At 42.6% G+C, this 21,326-nt stretch overlaps 1 protein-coding gene across 1 annotated transcript in view; it reads left to right on the forward strand.

Annotated features, from left to right (window-relative positions):
• DMRT1 (doublesex and mab-3 related transcription factor 1) overlaps nt 1-21,326 on the forward strand; it is a 56,899-nt gene that overhangs the window by 26,604 nt on the left and 8,969 nt on the right. The window contains exon 4 of the mRNA XM_026060017.1: nt 3,762-3,924. Within this exon, the coding sequence (XP_025915802.1) occupies nt 3,762-3,924 (163 nt within the window). The remainder of the gene's footprint in view (nt 1-3,761; nt 3,925-21,326) is intronic.

Below are 21,326 nucleotides of genomic sequence, written 5' to 3' on the forward strand. Positions count from 1 at the left end.
AAAAGCTGTAGCTGCCTGTTGGTTGCCTGTACTGGCTTTGCAAATGAACAGGGAAAGAATTCCCTGTGTGTGTGTCACTTTTTTTGTCAGATCATATTTAATTTGTTCATGGGTTATAAGCTGCTGCTTGCGGTACATCCTTTAAAAAGTTACTGAGTGCTCACTGCACTGTGCGGTTTAGGGGAACTTGTAAATGTTGAATAGGCCAAATCTGCTTCTCAGATGGTCTGTGCCCCCTGCGTGAAGTCAGTGAGGTACTTGGTGAATCAGCAGCTTGGAAGCCTGTGGACTAGAGTCGCCTTCATCCTGTGGGTGGGAGAGGGCACGAGTGACATGTGGCTGGAAGGGGATGCGCTGGAGGAAAGGAGAAACTCAAGTGTGCTCTGCAGAGAGCAAGTATATGCTTAAGGCTGTCGGGGAGAGGCCGTGTCCTCTTTGCGCTGCAGAAGAATGATTTGTTATAATCCTGCAGATAAAGAGAAGACTCCTAAACTCCATGGCCCAGATAAAAGTGCATTAGCAGTGTCTTGGGGCAGGGCGCTGCTGGGCCAAGCGCTGCTTGCAGCCACAGTAAGACGTAGCCCTCCCGCCTCTGCAAGGCTTGCAGCAGGCAGGTGAAAGGAGAGGAGGCAATGGGAGAGCGAAGCTGGGGTGAACTTGAAGTGCTGTCTACAGAAAGGAAGGCATCTGCTTTCCAGGAGGAGCACACGGCGTTTGTTTTGTGCCCTTCCCTTCCACAGCATTTCCCRACTAAAACACACCTTGTTTTTATGCCACATAGCTTGCAGGGATACAAACCAGAGCAGCTTGTGGGACCCCTCCAGCCGTTGTCTGTTTTGGGCTCACTGTGGGGCTGGAAGGAGACACCAGGCATCTCCTACCGTGATCTGTGCACGACCTGAAGTTTACACCCTGAAGGTCCTCTGGGATGTGGCCCCTGGAGGGATCCCAAACTTGGCACCTGGCTCCGGTGTTTGCAAGGCTGGACAGCCCTGAATTAGCAGTAATCTGAATATCCCAGGGCTTCCCACAATTTTTTTTGACTCCCCTTCTGGCTGATGCACCCAAAAATGTGCAAGGACTCTCCAGAGCTGGAGGAGTTAATACAGAGCAAAGGCCCCTTCTCATTGGGTAATGATCTCCTAAGCCCCCTTTTTAATGCAGCGCTAAGGTCAAGAATTTTTACGACTGGTTGTTTTTTTATTGTTACTGTAAAATAGGATTGCTAAGCACTATAAAAAGGAAACCTTATGGTTCAGATTTACTGTGGTGTATATTCTAAACAGTTTAATAAAACAAAACCAAAAGCTTTTAGATTTTCTTCAGTGGTTAATACACAGCATATTCTTTGCAGAGCCAAGCCTCCAGCTGTCGGTCGAACTGTGGTTCATAGACTTGGTGTGGGTAATAAGATTATAAAACATGTCTCTTGCTAGCCAGCTACCACACACTAATAATAATAGTAGTAATAATTCATTGAATCCAGGGATTTTAGGTGAGTTGTTTTCTTAAGAAATGGGAAAAAAAAAAAGACTAAAAAAGGGGGTTGAAAGGAAACAGGTCCCTGCATACATTCCACAGAGAAAGGAAACAAGAGCATCATCGTTTCGGTGCCAGGGAGCAATCCCTCCATTTTGTTACAGCTAAAATAATACTGCCTCCAGCAGGTGATGTTTTTTAGTGGTATGCATGGACATGTGTACATGGGAGAAGGGGATGTCTGAGAACATCGGTCGCTGCCCGCAGCCCTGCCCCACAACGGAGAGGCAGGCAGTGTGGTTCAGAAAGGTGGGCAGAGAGGAGTTTGGTAACCTCTCTTTCAGTATGTCCAGAACCGTCCAGCTTTGTGGGCATACAGATTCAAAAAGACCTTTGGACTGAGCTTTTTGGCAGTTTATATTGCCGGCTTGTAATTTTAGGGCAGAAGGAACCTGCGTATTGTTGAGGAGGTGCATGCAAAAGCATAGACCTCTGTGTCCAAGAGGAGACTGCCTTTTCCCAGAGCGGCAGAGGTCGGGTCGGTTGCTCTGTATAGAGCCGAACTATTCTGACTTCAGACGTTCTCAGGGTGCCTCATAAAAAGACTTGAGGCCTGTAATTTGTGTAAGATTGCTTTACTGTCTACCATGGATGAAACATTGTTTGGTTTAAGGCTAATTTTGTTTGCATGCGTAGGATGCAGTCAGTAAAAAAAATCACCATGTAAGTATTCTTTACTTTACAGTAGAGAAACTCTTACTTTCACAGACCATAAGCGTGTCTTGCCTATCCCTCAGTTTGACTGTGCTGCTGTCACAAAATAAAGATGTACCTTGTTTTTAGAAATTCCTGTAAACAGCAGTTGATGTCTCGGGTGAGATTAAATTCCACTTACTTAACTCCAAACTTAACTCCAAACAGAAAATAAGATGTTGTCTTGTGTCTTATAGAATGCCAGAAAGTGTTTGTGTGACCCAGACCACACTATTTCTAGTTTGGCAATATTAAAAGTAATATTGAGTACTAAATTAATAAGAGAAACACTCAAAAATAACTAGTTACTGTACAATTACCATCTAAAGTATTCTGGTAGCTCACTCTGCTGGAGACCCAAGGTCTGATTCTGGAAATCTGCTGGAATGAAGTGGCCACCTTGGACAGCAGATTCACTGCCTCTGCATCCACTGCTCTTTAGGTCTGTGTTTTTCAGCTTGAGAAGTGCTGTGGAGCATCGAGCCAGATAGGAAGCACAGCTAGGTGGGACCTGAAGGTACAGGGTAAAACAGGCAGAGCTCTTATTTAGCTGAAATGAGACATGAGCTGAAAAGGCTCTCCAGCACTTTGTCTTGCAAAGAGAACTTCTAATGTCATAGCTTTGCATGCATTACTAACCGCACTTTTGTCTTTATACCTGATATAAAACTGTAAAACTTTTTTCTCTGCCCAGAACATCTCTGTCTTATGATAATTCCCTGCCTTAGGGAGACCAGACAGTATTACCTTTCCTGTTGGAGGTCATGATCTTCTGAAGTGTTGGGCAACTTTCTTTTAGAGCATTGTGTCCATGTCACACTGTAGAGCTTTGGAACAAAAGATGCTAGTTCTTTTATAAAAACAAAATAAAAAAGACATTACTGCCTCTCCAGGGAGATCAGTTTGGATCATTTCAGGGTGTTGGGATGCAATAAACTTCCACTTCTGATTCCAGATTGGTACCAGGTGCAGCTAACATTGCTCCTAACTCAGTGGACTCTCGGAGAGAGAAGAGGTTGTCTGATAAGTTGTCAGACATGGAGCTGACAGAGCTGACTTGGTGAATTGTTTCTAGTTATGGCTCCACTACAAATTTCCTGTTTAATCTATCCACAACTCAGTTTCTCCATATAAAATAGGGAAATTATTCCATCTCATTGGATTTTAGGAAAGTGATATATTTGTGTGTGTGTCATGCTCAGATTCAGTCGAGTATGTCCTGAATAAGTTAGTAGGTAGAACTGTTTTCTTAAACCGTCTGGCGGGTTCCTTGCACAGAGGTTACCGCTGGTCTTGGACTTGTTGGTTTCTTTGGGGTTCTACAGACTATGAAGCTGGTCAGCTGGATGCAGGTGGAGGTCAAAGCAAAGCAAAGCAAAATACCTCAGGATTTTAGTTCTCTTCCAACCACCTCCTCTTCCATCCCCCATGATCTCCTTCAAAGATTTGTACTTGTGGGACAAGAGGGTGCAAAAGCAGTGCTAGGGCTCAGGTTTCATATACTGCTGTTCTGATTCTCTCTCCAATAGATGAAGGGCATGGAGAACCACCACACCATGAGCTCCCAGTACCGGATGCACTCCTACTACCCACCCACTTCTTACTTGGGCCAGGGTGTTGGCACACCTGCATGTGTCCCACAGATCTTGGCCTCTGAGGACATCCCCTCATACTCAGAACTGAAAGCAAGAGGTAAGTGCGCAGTAACCCATTGGGTTTCTGCTRCCTTTTTGACTTGGAACAGGCATCAAAAAGGTGTGGTTTGCTGATGGGAAGAAAGTCACTAATGCAGAAAGTAGGTGTCGAAGAGTTTACAGAAGGTGTTTGATTCTGAAAGGCCTGTTGTACAGTAATATTGTAGTACTGCGTTGTAGGCTTGTAGTACAATAATACAAGTTCATATTTTAGAAGTGTGTTAGTTTAGGAGGGTAGTTAGTTGGTACCTTTCTGCTCCTGTGTGTGTTTTCTGTAAACTGTTGGAAGAGTCATTTGAGATATCTTCTTTCAGTGCTCATCAAAAGACTATCTCCAAGGAACATGTGCTCCAATCAAAGACTCATCTTTTCTCTCTTTTCTTCTCAGAACTGCTGTTCATAATTTTTCCCCCTCAGGATCCACAAGCCTCCCACTGAGCCTTTGCTGCCCTGTTCTGCCTGAACCACATATGGAAACAATTTCTGTATCCCAACCATGTAGTGAACCCCTTCGCAGACTTGCTTCCTTCTCTGCCGTCAAACTCACATTGATATTGCTTCATTTAGAGCTACTCCAGATAAATTCATCTTCTGACATCCAGTCTTCTTGGCTCTACTAAGATTACTGTTAATCTGCAGTAATTTTTAGGAAAAATTTACCTGTGTTGACAGTGGTTTTGACAATTTTTTCATCTTGCTTCCTGGTTCTCTTGCTCCCATAGTGGGCAGGGTACCTTTATGGATGTTAAAATGGCTTTGCTGGAGCGGATCGAAGTCCATTTAGCTGCTTCCCTGTCTCTGGAAGGGGCCAGTAGTGGATGCATAGAGAAAGAAAAAAAGAAACAAGAGAAACAGTAGAGTGATCCTACTTCATGCTTCCAAAATTCCTACAATCCTACAGCATTCAGTGGGTATCCTGAGTTGGCGATTGCTTCTCAGCTATCATTTTCACTTACTAGCAGCAGACCTGAACGCCATGAATTGATATATAGTCTTTCCATCAGCCCCTTTATGCTTTTGGTCTCTTTGTAGCAATGAATTCAGCAGTTTAATTCTGTACAGTGCTGTACAGTGTGTGGGAAGTATTTCCTTTTGTTTATTTTACACCTGACAGATTTTTTGTGCTGGTTCTTTTTTGTGCAGTGACACCACTGACAACAATATCCTGCCTCATTTGCTTCTCTGATGCACTTACACATTGAAATGAATCTTCCGTGGTGACATGCACATGCTGAGCCTTTTTTATACCTGATTAAAGGAAGTGTATTGCATAGGTTCCATAATTATTTTCAGCCACGTCCTTTTTGCTGCTGATGCTCTGGTGACTGTTACATTTGTTTCGTGTTGAAAATATGGTTCTGCTTGTGTCATGGYAGAACCTTAAGGACTCAAATGAAATTTTGGAAGGTGCGATACATACAAGATCTGTAGGTGGTATAAATCAGTGTTGAGCCCTTGAGTTCAGTAGCTCTAGAATGATTTATAGTAAAGAGGTGGACTGTTGTTTTGGAAGTGGCTGTTTTCTGAAAGTCTTCCAACTAACTATGACCTATCAGACAGATGAAGAAACAACACAAGGTGTGAGAAAACCTTAGACTTTTTCTCCTTTTTCAGTAGTTTTAAATGGCTTAGAGAAATCAGTGATCCTTGGTTCATTTTCCTTCTCTTTTCTTCAATTTTATTTTCTTCCCTCTTCTCTGACCACCACTGAACGATGACGTCTTGCTTTCTGCTGATTGGTCAAAGAAGCAGCTGGCTTTATGCTCAACTGCAGTTGACACTTTTTTTTTGCATCCATCACTACTAACTCACTAAGAAGTCTTACCAGTTGAGTGTTCTTACAAATAGACAAAAGACCTTATACCCTTTGTTCCCAAATGCACTTCAGTAATTTTTCATCACTCTAGAAAAAAGTTGTGTGTAATGTGCCACTGATTTTTAAACTGCATAAATACTGTATTTTCAATAATCCTTGACTGCTTCTCCAGACAGTATTCCACACACAGATATTGTTCCCTAAGTTACACCATCAATCAGAAACCGACAAGCAGTGAGATGTAATTTACTGAGATCAAACAGCATTTTCCAGACTCTGAAGAAGTGTTTTTCCATAGCAGGGAGCTAGTGGGTGAAAGAGGCACCAATATTTTTGTGAGAAACTTGAACATGTGAGCAAGACCCTTCCTGTTTCATGTGTTTCTTAGAAGCGTCTTCTTTTTCCTTATGCCTGCTCTTGGAGGATATGACTGCTTTTACTTTTCCATCTAGAAACAAAGCAATATTCTCAAGCTGTTAGTCCGTGATTTACACTCTCGTGACATTTTTTCTTCTAATGCTTTTCATAGTCTTCAGAGGATTTGGGGTTTTTTGCCTCTTTGTTATCATTTGCATGGATGCTGAGTCAGCCAGCAGGCTGTGAACAGTGGATCCTGTGTAATACATGACACTGCTCCATTCCCCTAAAGTATTGACTGCAAGTGTTGTCTCGTACAAAAGACGTGTTCTTACACGTTTCACCACTGATTGCTGGACTAAACTTTCTGTACAATACATGACTGCTTTATATGAAACAAAGACTTTGGCATGTTCCCACGGGGCTAGTGATTGCTACTTTTTAAAGACAACTCCAGTGCACTTTTAAATTAGCAAGTCATTCTCCAGTCATTACTCCTTTTCTGTGGTTGAAGTGACACCATGCTCAGAGACTTGTTTTCTTTCTAAGAATGCATACTCATAGATTTTAGGTCCAAAAGGGAACATTAGGATCATCTGGTCTCACCTGCTGTTTAATGCAGGCTATAAAACTTCACCTAATAATTCCTGCAGCAAGCCCTTAACTGTTTTTTAAGATCTGTTTGTAGGCTTATGTGTTGGTATTCCAGAAATTTTACAGGAAGGTAACAGTGCATATAGAAGAGCAACAGGTCAAAAGAAAAGAACTCATTTTGCAGCCACATTTTCAAAACATTTGAAACCTGTATCTTTAACACAGAAAAGGTTATTAAATTCCCAGCCACAAATCAGAGATGGTCTTATAACACATGCAGTCTATTACCCACACTTCAGTTGTAACTTCAGCTTTATAGAGGTTTTGCCAGTTCATATATTATCTCAGTTAGTATTTCAGTCAGACTATTTCATTAATTTTGTTCTGCTAAGTTAACTGCCTGTTTAGACCAGTTGTGTTGAAAGGGAGGAGAGATGAGCTAGCAGACCACTGATTTACACTTTCTTTGTTTTTATGAATGGTGAGAAGTTCTCAGGAAGCTTCTGACATTTGTTCATGAGGTCACACCATGTTACAGTGTGTTGCATATAGTAATGGGCTAACATTTTCTGAATGACAAAACACCATCACTCAACCTCCTTGCAATTTGAAGTGGTTCTAAATAAAATGATTTTGCTTCCAACTAGCACAGCTGCTGCCCTTCCAGCTGAAACTGGAAAAATAGGGATGCAAATAAGATAAACCAGTGACAAATGGCAAAAGACGTTTTCAGAGGGCTTTCCTAGATCACCAGGTTGTAATTTGTATTTAATCATTTTTAGAAAGAAGGGCAATTTTCTGCTCAGTACTTTCAAAATATTTTTCCTCACCTTTTTCCTGCTGTGTTGTTATATTTTTAAAACACAAGCAATGAGAGGAAAGGATACATGAGAGATTGTTACCAGTCCCTGTGCATGCACTGCGTGCTTGAAAACATGTCTGTCTTTTGGAAGCCAAGCTGAGAGATCCTTGTGCAAGAAGCGGAGGAATGAGAACGTGTATACAGCAGTCACAAAAGGGTATCCAGTCTCAAAGAGCCAGGTGCCTTAGTCCCATTGATTTCCCAGGGACAGCTGATTTTTTTTTTTTTCTTCTGGTGGGTCTTTTTAAGGATTAGGTCAATGCCCAGAATTGATGAATACCTTCCACTGACTTTGAATCAGGTACCTCTGTGCTTAAATTAGGTATATGCTGAAATACCTCCACAAGACTTGATCAAGACAGTATGGAGGTACATGCTTAGATCAGAACTGAGCGCTTAGCTCCATGTCCTACTTCTGCTGGTTAAAAATTGAGCGGTTGCTTAGCTGTATGGGGGTAGTTTCCAGATGTGGGACATTAGTAGAAAAATTTTACATGTAAATAGAAGGATCCAATGGAGAAAAATCCCTCTATTTGCAAACAGATGTGCACCCCTTCGATTTAAAATCAGATACCTTGTCTCAAAAATAGCATGGAATAAAAATTTTGTCCTTATTAGGTGAACTGTTGAGGTCATTACCCTGTGTGTCTCTTCCTGTGGCTAAGGAGATGGCTTGGATTTAACAAGTTGCTCTACTTGCTGAATGGATTTGAATTTTTCCTTTCCTGTCAGTATCTCAGGTTAATTGGAAATACAAGCAATGAACCCCCTAGAACAGTACTGTATTTGCAGCTTGAACATGAAGCAGGAGCCTGAAATGCCTTCCAAACACAAACGAGAAAAACTCACATGAAGTACTTATTTCGATATGAAAAATGTCAACAGTTTTGTTTAAATCAGCAAACAGCATTTTCCAAAGGAAAACATTTCTGCTAATATATATTTTTTTATCAGCAGAGCAGCATTTAACATTTTCAAAACATTTTCAAACAGTCAGTCCTGTCTAGAAGTTAAATAACTGGTGTCTCCAGTCTTACAGTTGTGGAAACTGAGGAACAGCGATCAAACAACAAGGCCTGGACTTTTCCAGAGTCTGAACGTTAGGCTCATTCTTCCTTCTCTGTAGTTGGGTGCCCCATTGAAGATAGTGCTGATCCACTGGAGAAGCCCACCCATCTGTGGAGCAGCTCTGTAAAGAGTCTCTTCCAATGGTTTCACAACTAAGGGCGTGTTAGAAACAGTCTCCATGCTTAAGACAAAAAGTTTCATTTCAGTAAAAGAAGTGTCGGAATGCAAGGAATGCTGTACACCAGAAAAATACAAGAAAGGTCCTGGGTGAGGACATTTTTCTTCAGCTTGAGTTGCAGTGTGTGAAGGCTATGCCTCTTTTTGATGTTTCTTATGTGCAGTATTTTTGCATGGATCTGTGCCCTTGAAATGCTGTACAAGGTGAGAGTAGTGTTCCAGAGTCACAGGTGGCACCAGGATGTAGGATCAGAGAGGTCACATCGAGTCCTGGCGCGCAGAGGTCGGTGAGACCAGGTCCTTGAACTTGTACTGCTCCCTACCAGCATTCAGGTTACACACACAGCAGTGCAGCAAAAGGGGCTGTTTCAGGATGGCTGAGAAGTGACTCCAAAGAGTGGGAAAAGAGCTTGAATTTAACTGCTCTTTATTTGCAGCTGGTGGACAAGCTGCACTGACGGAGCTATGCTAATAAATCACTTAAAGAGGTAGGGCACAAAAGAAGAAGATACTCCAAGTTTTCCTCTGCCAGAGGGCTAGAAGCACTCTGCACAAACTAAAAAGTGGCTTTTACAGCCCAGCAAGGGACAAGGTGTTGTCAAATCTGAGGGGTACCACTTCAACACCTTTTCTGAACGCCTTTTTAGTAGAGCTCCAGCAGAAACACATCTTGAATTTAGAGTGGATTCAACAGCATATGTGGGGGGAATACCATTCAGCTCCTAGAAATGATGTAATTAAGTGATATATAGCTTGTGTGGTGTGTGGGGGTGTCTGTCTGTCTGTCTGTATCTTTTGCTTAAAAATTGGCCTCCATTCAAGAATTTGTTATCTCATAGTGATGAAAGAGGAAGTAGTGTTTGCTGAAACTTTAGTCTGGATTCTTCGCTAACTATCCGTCTTACAGCCAAATTTTGGAAGGAAATTTTGAAATAAGACAAAAGAGAGGAGGTGGTAATCATTTAGATCTGCAGATTTTGAAGTCAGCTTAAAGCTCTGTGTTTTTGTCCTTGCGTCACTTGATCAGTAGGCAATTGTTTGTCTTTTTGTGCGTTCGCATTGCTGTTATTTATAGTCCAGATGACTATGCTGTGTGCAGTCTCCCGTAGGCATTCATTGCAAGGATACCATGAAGACTAGTAGATTTTAAGTTGTGGTTCTCCAAGCCTTGATTCACATGGGTGGTTGTGCATGTGGCACAAACCACACCATCTTCTACTCTTCTTGCCTGCAGCATTCTCGTTCGTATGCAGGACTCTTGTAAAAACCTGTGTTTTGTGGCTTTCTCAGTGTGATACAGTGCAGTGTGTGTGTGTGTGTTTGTGAGTGGAGAAAGTTTGTGTGTGGGTGTGATGGATGTGTGTATATATATTTTTACCCCTGTTAAATAAAGGTGGTACATTCAGAAACTTTGATCTGCGTTCAGATGACCTGGATTGCAGGTGTTGTCCAGGAAGTAGATTTGCTGTTCATGTGTAGTCTGAGACTGAGCAAACTTCTGTAGAAGTCAGAAAACATACTATTCTTTCTTTCATCAGAGCAGATTTTGGATAGCTTGCAGTGTTTTAGCAGACCTTCTTTTGGCAGATCACTTTTAATATGTCATTTTCAGTTTGACTAAAAAGTTGAATTTTGAGCTTAGCTGTCTAGGCTTGGGAACATTTTTTTGAAATCAAGCAATTTGCCAACCCTCATTTGTGATGTTCTTATTTATAGTTCATTGTTTCATTAGCTGTAACAGCAGCTACCAAGATACATTTGAGAATATGAGGCAGAATCAGTAAGTTCTCACAAGACATTTTTCTGTGTTTAAGCCTTTTTGTAAATGGTCTGTGTTCTGAATGAGGTTGGACTGGTGAAGATTTGGCCAATATTAAAATAAATTCACGAGGCCTGACTGATAGAGAAGGGAATTCTTGAAAAGACATGAATTTGAAACATTTGCTTAAATCTCATTCTACTTCAGTTATTCTGGATTAAAAGGATCATTTTAGTAATTTCTTTTCTAAGTGCCACCTTTATGTTATGCTCACTCCAAACCACACAGAAATAAAACAGTATGTGCAGCAAAGCAACTTGTCATTGCACAATTGCACAATTATGAGTTTGATTCATGAGTTTTGCTGATTTATGCCAGGGTGGCCGATGAAACCCTGCTTTTTGCTGTGGGGACAGTGCTGGTCCTGTGGCAGGAGCAGCTGGGCAGACTGAATTTTTTGTTGTTTTTTCCCCCGGTCCCTTTTTGCAGAGTTACAGATATTTTTGGATTGAGGCCTTAGCATCCTCTCGGAGGAATAGTAAGCTGTCATGAAAATTATGTGTAATTTAGTTGATCACAGCCATAGTGCCTGGTGGGCAGGAGCAGGCAGCTTGAAGTCTGGGCAGTGCAGGTTGGACTCCATCCACCCTCACCAGCAAAAGCATGTCCACCCAGAATGGGATCAGCCCAGCCACTTGTTGAGCATGGGAAGGAGGGTTTTTATCAGGGAATGTACTCACCTGTGCTGGAGTGTTTTGGGTGAATCAAGGGTAGGTTGTAGGCTTTTTTAAATTCGAGCCTAGACATTCGTAAATTTCATAGGCACTTGGTTAAGAGAACAAGGACTCAACTGGAAAATTCTTCTGTTCCGAGGAAAATCAAATCAATGATACACTGGGCCCGCTTGTTTTTGTCTTTTTTGATTTATTGATCCGCAGCAGGTGCTGATCTGAGACAATAAATTTAAACATACTGCCAAAATCTCTACCTTCCTCAGTTTTCTTTCGTAAAACCCTGGTGGTCCATGAACCCCGGTTTGCAAACAGCTGGTTTTCATGGTGAAACTTGCCGTCCCCTCTTGCCTATCCTCGCTGAGCGGGTTGTGTTGCGGAGAGCGATTTATATTGGTTGCAGCCCTGAACTGAGTTTCCACCTGTTTGAGCTAGTCTTGCTGAGGGACAGAGGATGTCACTACACCTGGTGAGGGTATGGTTCTTTTCCTCCCGTTTTAAAGGATGTTGGGTACTTGTTTATAAAAATCCACCCAATCAGTTAAGCTGCCTTTCTTTTACTAGGTATGGATTTGATGCTCTGATTTCGTTAGCTTTGGATACGGAACTTTTCCCACTGCAAGCAGAAATTTATGGAAAGCATGAATTGGTGAAACAAACTTTACCTTAAAGTGGTAAAACAAACAAAGACGTTTTGTGAGGACAGTAGTAATAACCGTGTGCTTACCGCAGCAGGATCTGTACTTTTGGCAAACAGTGAAACCTCGTCACTGGTTTGCTTTGCTTCAGTGTGCGGTTGCATCCTCACATTTTGACCGGTTAAGAGAAGAGTGAGTTCCCTCTGTATGCAGCTGCAATCTTTCCTGTGAGCGAAGGTCTGCACAGGCTATCTCACAATTTATGCCAGCTTCTCAAGTCAGATGAGAGTCTCCAGCTAAGTTATTTCTTTCGCCGCCTCTGCGGCTTATAGAAAGCCATCCCAGCAGCGACCCTTTGCAGGCCGTGAGGAGAATTAGTAGCCAAAAAAAAGGTGTTTGCCACTGATCTCTAGCAAAGCAGTGCTAGCGAGGCCTTGCAGGCGGTGCAGAGCGGCTTCAGCAGGGAGGCTCTGAGCTGAGTTGTCGCTCTTTGCAAGAGGTTGTTGCAGACCCTAGTGCTGCTCCCTCGCAGGGATGATCGCAGGGAAAACAGAGAAGGGCGAAATTTCTCCCCATGGCCATGCCTGCGTGCCTTGAGTAGTCTCCTTGCTCTGTGCCTTGCACCCGGCCACGAGGGTGAAGTTTGGGTGGAAGAAGATGGAAGGAGCTTTTTTACCAGCAGTGGTCAAAGACCTGGAGGATGGTTGCGTGTGGTACGTAGCTGCACGAGATACAGGGGAACCACGGTGTGCAAGCAGATGGCCCATCATTCATTCTGCCYATTTTATAAATATGCATATTTATATTGCATGTGTAAGTAATAGCAGGCTATGTTGCCTGCACATGATGTATGTAACTCTGCGGGGCAGGGTGCAGGACGGGTACCAAAGCTGGTTAATGGGCTTTCTTAATTTAGCGACCGTTGGCGTGCCTGCCCGTCAGTTGTTTTTAATTCCAAGCTCCAGTGTAACCGAAGAGTTTATTTTCAGTGCTCCTCGCAGGCATAGCTTAGGCCAAGTACAAGTTGAATAACCTTCAGGAAAGCTGTGCTGTCCTTCTGTCGGCCGCTGTCTTTGAAAATTGCCTGCAGAGTTAGTGAGCAGGAACAGTTAAGATTTACAAACAATGATGAAGCTTGTCATGCATCTTTCACCATTCATCATCTGGGTGCCGTGGCTGGGCGGTGAAGTGTTCTTCATAAAAACCAGCTCAGTGTGAAATACACCTCGCAGCAATGTTTACTGCTCTGAAACTCGTCAGCAGCCCTTTATAGTAAATCCAGATTGCGATGTGACATTACAGTATATCATTGCAGAGCGCGCTGGGGTTTACACTAGGAATGAGTGCAGTTCACACCAGATGAGATGTCGAAATTGAGTTATGTAGGAATTTGGCTGTTATATGGGGATAGCTTTTGTTTTCTGAGGACTGAAAGTTAGCTTTATATATATAATATATATAATCTACACATACCTGTACTTGTGTGTGGGTTCATATATCGATATATATATATATATATACATGCATATATAGATACACATGCTACACACACATTCTATATACAAACACTGCATATGTACATATATGGATTTCTCTGACAGTGCCCTGTCTTATTTTTATGATGTTTCTTAAAAGTGTTTCAGTATTGTGTAGAATCACTGCACTTCAGTTGTAGCTTTCCTTTAAAGCAGCCTTTTAGTTTCAAAAAACGCAGTTGAAAATACAGTACTTGGTGTATCCCGGGTTTTTGATGGCTGGCTAAAAGTACAAAGTGGGAATTTTGCTCTTTTTTTTTTTCTTCTTTTTTTTAGATTTGGGCTAATTGTTTTTGTAGGGTTGTGAGGACAGGCGCCAGCACTGAGTTTATCAGAAGGCAAGGCAGCGGACCCGCCGAGCCTGCGGCTCACCGCTGGCGTGCCGTGCCGCCTTTGGGAGAAAGGGCAGCTGTCGAGCTGTGCTCAGGTGCCCCGGTACGGCGAACCGCGCTGGCGAGGCAGAGAGCTGGGACGAGAGGTCGGCCGGAGGGGTTTGCTTCCCAGGTGGACAAACGGTGCCGCCGACGGATAACCACCAAAACGCAGCCGAGGCCCCGCTGCAGCTTTTTTGGGTGAACGTCTCCCAGAGCTTGAAAGATACAACTTCGAGCAGGTGGTTTCGGGGCGAACTTACCCAGAAACTTTAAAATAYGGAAAGCGCAAAAGTTAGTGGTATGTTTGGCTGTGTGGTAGAAGGGCAGAAGTTCTCCCTGCTTATTTAGTCCCTTCAAGCGCAGTGTTGATGCAAGATTGTGGAGAATAAGAAAAAATGGTAGGTGTTTTTATCCAAGTGTATAAGTAAGAAATTGATGCAAAATATAAGCAAGCTGTTTTATGTCTGAGTAAATTGGCAGGTCTTTATATGGTGATAGATCTGGTGTCTTGGGGACCTGGTAGCCTGACAAGTGTCTCTGGGGTAATAGCCACATGCACTGGAAAGCACGTGGTGCTGGTCAGCCTGCCAACAAGGACAGTAACTTGCTTTCCTTGAAGTTAGTGCTTTGATGGCTGATTGAAAGAAGTGGAAGAAAAGATTGGAGATAACCCGGAGAAGTTTTTAAGCGCTTCTCATGATAAAGTTATTTGTGTCGTGCTACAAAAGCGAGAAATTAAGCTATATTACAGTGTCTTTAGTGCTGTAACTATTTTGCCTTCTGTGTTTGAAACACGGCTGCATGTCTGGACTGTTTCATTAAAGTCTTTTGGTTTCGCAAGACTGTGGCTGCTTCGGTTTTCAACCAGAGGGAGAGGTGTAGTGTTTGAAATGCTATTATATTTAATTTTAGATTTATGAGCTCTGCGCTTGAGTGTTAAATGCAGTAAGGAGGTGGAAAAAGCAGTTGGACTGTTGTAAAATGAGAGAAAAAATAACAATACTTCATGTGTCCTCAGCTTTTTTCAGCTTCTGTAGCTGTTTTTGCTTTGAGTGCTAATTTTGCAATGAAGTCCTACTTTCTTAGCTCAAAACAGTTTATGCAAATGCATGTTTATTGTTATTAATTTTATTAAGTTGATTTATTATGTTTTTTTAAAAACTATAAAGTTTACCTTTCAGTCTGCTGCAGGCAGTGTGAGGCTAAAGCTTCAGATACAGTAATGACAAAAATACCTAGACACCCAGGTGGCATACCAGCGGCATTCGAGACTTGTTCATATTCATAATTAGTTCAATGATATAGTGTTAATCTCACCTGCTTCTTCACCAGGGAACTTAAAGGCTTTAAAGGATCCAGTGAGGTTTCTTGGGGATGGGAGGTGGGGGAGAGAGTGTAAAAAGTGTTTTGCATTGTATATGAAGATTTTTTACTTTCCCCTTTTATTTCGAGAGGGGAGAGTTTGGACATCTTTTATGTTACTATTGTGGCAGGAATTAGAGGGGTGGAGAGTGAAGCTGTCACGACGTAGTGGTTTCAGGTACCAGAATGTTGCATATAAAATCAAAGGAACGTATTTCTTTACAGCCTTGGCTGCTTTATGTACCTGTGCGGGTTCTAGTAACTTTGCTAACCTGCAGTCTCCAGATATATATAGCAAGCAGTGGCTTGACAAAGCAGTGCTGTAATAGCCTTAGGGAAGCCGAGCTCTTTATTAATATGTATTCAGAAAACTATTGTGCAGCGTGTCGTTTAATTTCCCATTCTTGCAGCTGGCTCATTCCTCATTTGGTGTCTACCATAGATGGATTTAAAGAGACTCCCAGCACTTAGGGCAGAAGTTTGGAAAATTACTCCAGAAAGGTGAAATGTTAACGTGTATGCCTGAGCTGTTTTGTGCAGTCCTAGCATCTATTGCTGCTGTCCAGACATCTCCGAATTTGTTTTAAATGGATAAGCATTGGCCTGGACCAAAAAAAAAAAAAAAAAAGTTGTATCTCAGGTTATGTCACTTGATTTTATGTTGCTTTCCCACATACGTACAAAGGTCTCATGAAGGGGGTGGCATTTCCTTACAATTACCCTGCAGGGAAGCAAAGCGAACGTGTCTGTAGAGCACTGTAAAAGCAATCCAGGAGGAAACTGCTCGGAATGGGGAAAAAAAACACACCACAAATAAGCTAGCAGTATGTTGTCTGATTATAATGACTGGCTTATAGCATCCAGGAGTTGTCAATCACACCTTAATGTTTATAGAAGTGAAAAGTCAATGTGTAGTTGTTTAATTTGACATGATTCTCAGGCTGAGAAAGTGTAATCGCTAGAGGGGACAGTTAAGTAGCTGTGCTCCATGTCAGCCTGTCTCGCTCTGACTACTGCACTAAACGCTTTCCTGATGAGCGATAGATTTGGTTAAATACCAGGATAATTGCTAGCTACAGCACCCAGCACTCTTTTAATGCCTTGTACTACATCTGTATTAGCTCTTGCCCAGGGCTGTTTGAGGTTTCTGCAGCAAAGAAGGCATGTACGTTCAATTACATTATTCTCTTTCGGCTTTTGAAGGGCAATTGTTGCAGAGCTAAATGGGCTATAATAAATTATATTTCTTTTTCTTCCAAACCTGTTGAAGTAGATCAGAYGTGCAAATGTAGCAGCTGCTTTTCACTTGTAAGTGACATTTTGTTTGTCTGCCGTACTGAGAACGCACAAGAAACTATTTAGACAAAGATATTTTTCACTTTAAAAATGGAAATCCACGAGGCTTGTAAAACTCTCTTGCTAGGCTTTTGCAAAGCCAGGGGACTTGATGAGCATGTTACAGATGGGTTTGTTTGAGCATTTTACTTGCTGCTTTCTCACTTGTAGATAAGATCATGGTACAAACGCATATTCATGCTCGGACTCCGCTGTCCCCTCTGTAATTAGGAGGGCGTCAGCATTTTCATTACCTTTTTATTGCAGTTGGTGTTTTAAGGAGAAAACTTGAAATGGCTTGGTAATTTCTGTCAGGATAGTGGCCCGGCGTGCCCCAGTCGCCCATGGATTCGCCTGCGTGCAGCGGTGCTGCGTTGTGCCTGGTGTCGCTCCCGCTCGCAGCGTGCTCCCGTCGCCTGGTGGCGCGGGGACGGGGGCACGGGGACGGGGCAGGTGCCGGCAGCGCCCTGACATCCCTCTGCGCCATCCCCCCATCACCTCCGAAAGGTCTGGCCCCCTTTGCGCCTACGGACTGGACGAGGTGAGAGAAAAGCAGAAGGCGCCTGAGCACAGGTGGGCGTCTTGCTGCTCGCTTGGAAGGATGGTTGAAAGGGATTTGCTGAGGGCAGCGGAGGGGCACTTCTTTTTGAAATCTTAAAGCAAAAATCTGGAAAGGTTTGGAGATTGGTTTTGAAGAACCCTCTAAATTGAGCAATTCATTTGCTAGGGTTCATTTCAAAACGCTATCCAGAAAGGATAGAAGCCAGGATGACCACATAGGACTCCCTGTAGGTCATTTAAAAAAAGAAAAAAAGTGGCTTTCTTTCTTTTTAGAAATAGGCATTTAACATCTCTGAATTTATTTCCTGCTCTTCCATAATTGTACGATATCAGCTTTAAAGCTGTATGTCTGATGTTTGTCTCACAGTGTCTGTAAAATCACTTAAGCTTCACAAGTAGAAGGTTTGCATGAGATCTGAATTCTACCCCAAATGCTGTGGGTAACATGTTTATTTACCCCAAGCATGGCACTAATCGTGTCTTAGACTGCTGAAAGTAAAAGAATGTTTTCAGTCCAGTTTGTCACCAGTTTTGTTTCCTTTCTGGACGTGAAAGGAAAAGAAAAATCAATGAACTCTCCTGTTTGCTTATAAATCATTTTCTCTTTCAAGCTGTGTTTCAGAGCAGTTGCAGACACTGCAAGGAATGTTGTATTTTCCCACCCTGAAACAATTGTGTACACTACATTTTTTTAACAGATTTTTGTATTGGCTTTTGGCTCTATGAAACACATTTTGGTAAGTTTCAGTTTGAGACAGACTTGAGATCGCTGGGTCCCCTTAAATATAGTTTCAAACCTCCTAAATGCTCTAAATCAAGACCTTATTAATCTCAGTCGTTGTTGTCTCCTCTCTTGGATGAATATAAACTTCTAGTTCATAAAATTATCTCTACCAAATGCATCATATGTTGCTTGCCCCACCTCTCGGCTGAGTCCCTGAGGTGTCTCCAGTGACTTTAATTTGGGTTGGATTGAGTCGAGGCATAAATGCTGCAGTTGGGTTCATGCAAATAAATTCAGCAGCTGCATGAAACAGCACTGACTTACCAAGAGGAATCTTCTGTATCCCCCTTACTGTGGGTACTTTTGCAAGAACTAACGCAATGAAGCTGAAGCAGTCTAAATGGTAGTTAAAAGGAAGGAAGAGAGAGGAATTTGGTCCCTAGTTTGAAAGTAATTAGCCCTCCTCAATCCTAAGGCTGATGTCTGTCCTGTACTGTAAGGCTGATGTCTAACTCTGCAGCTTGGATCAGGTTTTCATGAGATACTTAGACATGCAGAGATGCAGGTACGCATTTGCCTGCATTTTCAGGTGCCTGGAAAATTTGGCCTTCTTCAGCAGCCCAGACTACATCCCTCCGCTTTCACTACTTGATATCTGCTGCAGCATCTGCTGACTGAATTGAAATACCTCATTGCACCTGTGGAAAGTTGTTTCCCTCTGCAAGGGGCCTGTTGTCTGGGTGCACAGATCCATCTGAAGCAGAGGATGTCGCTGCTGAAGGAGAGTCTTGGATAAGAGTTGGCCATACTGGGGAGACATCAGCTGTTTTCATCCACTTCTGTGTTACTCAACTGTTGTATCAGCTACACGTGGTGGAAGGAGACAGATATTGTCTTGTCTTCCCCGTGCTCCCAAGGGAGAGAAAAAGCCTGTCTTGACCCCAAACAGTAGCAGATCTTCAGTTATTCTGAGTGGTGCAAACCCCCTGTAGCCCCTGCAGTCTCCCTGCTTGACCACTCTGTCTGCGGTGGAAGGCAGTGAGGCTATGCAATGCAGCAGAGGATGGGTTGCGCTTTACTCTTTCTTCCCTTCCCTCCTCCTCTGCAGCCCCCCCTCTGCGGCTGGCCTTGCCCTTGTGGCGTAGAACCAGTTCTGTATTGACTATTCACTTAAATTCACTTAAATTTTCCATGCTGTTGAAATTAAAAGAGGCGTAGTGCTGGGGTGGTGCTCTTGAAAGCAAGCAACCTCTGACACGTCCATCAGTTGACTCACTTGACCCGAGGAACCTGACTTAGTTTTCTGTGCAACAGGTAGCAGTGATAAAATATTGTGGGATTTTTTTTTGTTTTGTTGGGGTTTCTTTTAACCTTTCTGCCACTTAATGTGCCTTAATGTTCATCTGCTATCAGAGGGATCCACACATTCTGACTTCAGGTTTTGGCAAGTAGAAATCTGTGCTGAAAAATGGGTAGATATGTTTGGGCCAATTCTAGTAACCTTACTATGGAAAGCTGTCACAAACGCACTTAAATGACCTGGTAGCCTTTTAGGGATCTAAAAGGACTATGATTTTTAGGCCTTAAATCCCCACAGCTTGTAGAATGTTAACTGTAATTTCGGGGGAGTTCGGCACTTCGTAACGAGGCCGCTGTCAAGATCCTTAAAGCAGTGTAGGTGCCTGCAGCGCTTTGGGAAACAGGCCCTGACCTGGTGGCGGTGGACAGGTGTGACAGTCACGCTCCATCCGCATCGTGCCGTATGCCGGCAGTGCATTTCTTTATTTCCGGGAGAGCCCCGGGAATCRTCAGGACGCGGAGGTAGGGACATGCAGCGCAGGGTAAGGGAAGGCAGAGCTGAGCTTGGCACGCTCACCTGGGCTTCGTACCGGGGTGGACTTTCAAACGGTGGTCACACACGTGGTCAGCCGGAGGCTGCCAGGTCACCCCGAGTGGGAGAAGCCTCCATTACACATCTGCGCTTCACAGAATGTATTTAATACCGCTGTTGTGTTAGCGGAAATAAATATAACACAGCGGGTCTGTCGTAAGCCTAATGTTGTGTGAAACTTCATTTTACTTATTTGACTACCTCAAAAATGTCTTGTGTTCAGTTTTTGTCCCTATTTTCTCAAGTAGAGTGACTTATTGCACTGGGGTTCCTAAACTTCTGAGGGCATAAATCTCACTTTAAAATAAGTAGCAACATTTTTACTCTGTTTATGCATAAACCCGTCTTTGGCTGCATATTTGATCAATACTTATTGAACCGTTTTACTGCAAAGCTGCTTGACTTGCTTCCAAATTGAAGTTAATATTTAAAAAAACAGTAATGCCACGGTATTGTTAAGTCACTTTGAAGTCTTCTGTGTTTTTTAAACTGTAAATTCACTTAAATTTTAATCTCTAAATGATGAGGCTTCTTCCTTCTTCTGTCTTGTTCATTTTTGAGCACAGACATTGGTGATATCACACCATGTACAAGTACAATCTTGCTTATTTTCAAGTCAGTGACAAACCTCTTGCTGCTTTCACTAGTACGGTGTGAGTTGCAGGTCCTTGTTCTGTCCCTTGCCAGCAAAGAAACTTACATTATAAGAACATTTAAAAAAAAATCTATTCTTTGCAAGTGAAAAATCTATTGTATCTACCATAACAGATCACTTTCATTAGACTTGGCATTTTCTCTGATTGTCTAGTAACCTCTTGATTTCCAAAAGCTTGCAAATCATGTCGAAAAAAATCTTTAAGCTGTATAATATGGCACTTTTGCACTGAGCCAGTATTTTCTTAAATTAAGAATGTCATTAAACCTGAAAGAGCTGAGGCCATCGTTATTAACTATTTGGTTACTCTTTGAGCATTATGACTGATGACAACAGTCATGGATTTCATCCTTGCTTATAGATTGAAAGTGACATAAGCAACGATAAAAATGTAAAGAGATGTGACTGGAATTAAAGTTTACATTTATATGGCTAGTCCTGGTGTTGCATGAGCTGTGATATCCTCCTTCTTTCTTGATAAGCCAGTGTAGATGAACAGACTTCCTGACCCAGGAGGGTGGAGATACTCAACTACTCTAGTGCTTTATTTGGATTTCTGTGTGGAACACCAGAAAAAGTATAAGTGATTATTAAAGCTTGTAGGACCCTTCCTTCAGTGCGGCTACACATAGGAGAAACCTTGTGTCTTTTCTTGTCTTTCCATGTATTCTACTGCATGATAACATCATCCAAAATCTTTAAGGCACTGTTTTCTTCAGAGTTACCGCTGCTTTTCAGAAAACATTATTTTACCACAGCTGTTGTAAATTATGATGTATTTTTTAGGCAGGACACTTCGTGCTTCGCAAGCTAGTTAGTAAGAAGGTTTAGGCAGGTTTTAAGTAAGCACACCAAGCAAAACCAGAGCAAGCATGTTGTAGTGATGCCCAGGAGTGGACGAGAAGGTGGTCTTTGCTGCAGAGCCACGAGCCGTCTCCTGTGCTGTGCTGCAGATAGGGGT

The sequence above is a fragment of the Apteryx rowi genome, unplaced genomic scaffold (assembly GCF_003343035.1).
Source record: "Apteryx rowi isolate R43461 unplaced genomic scaffold, aptRow1 scaffold_163, whole genome shotgun sequence".
NCBI lineage: Eukaryota > Metazoa > Chordata > Aves > Apterygiformes > Apterygidae > Apteryx > Apteryx rowi.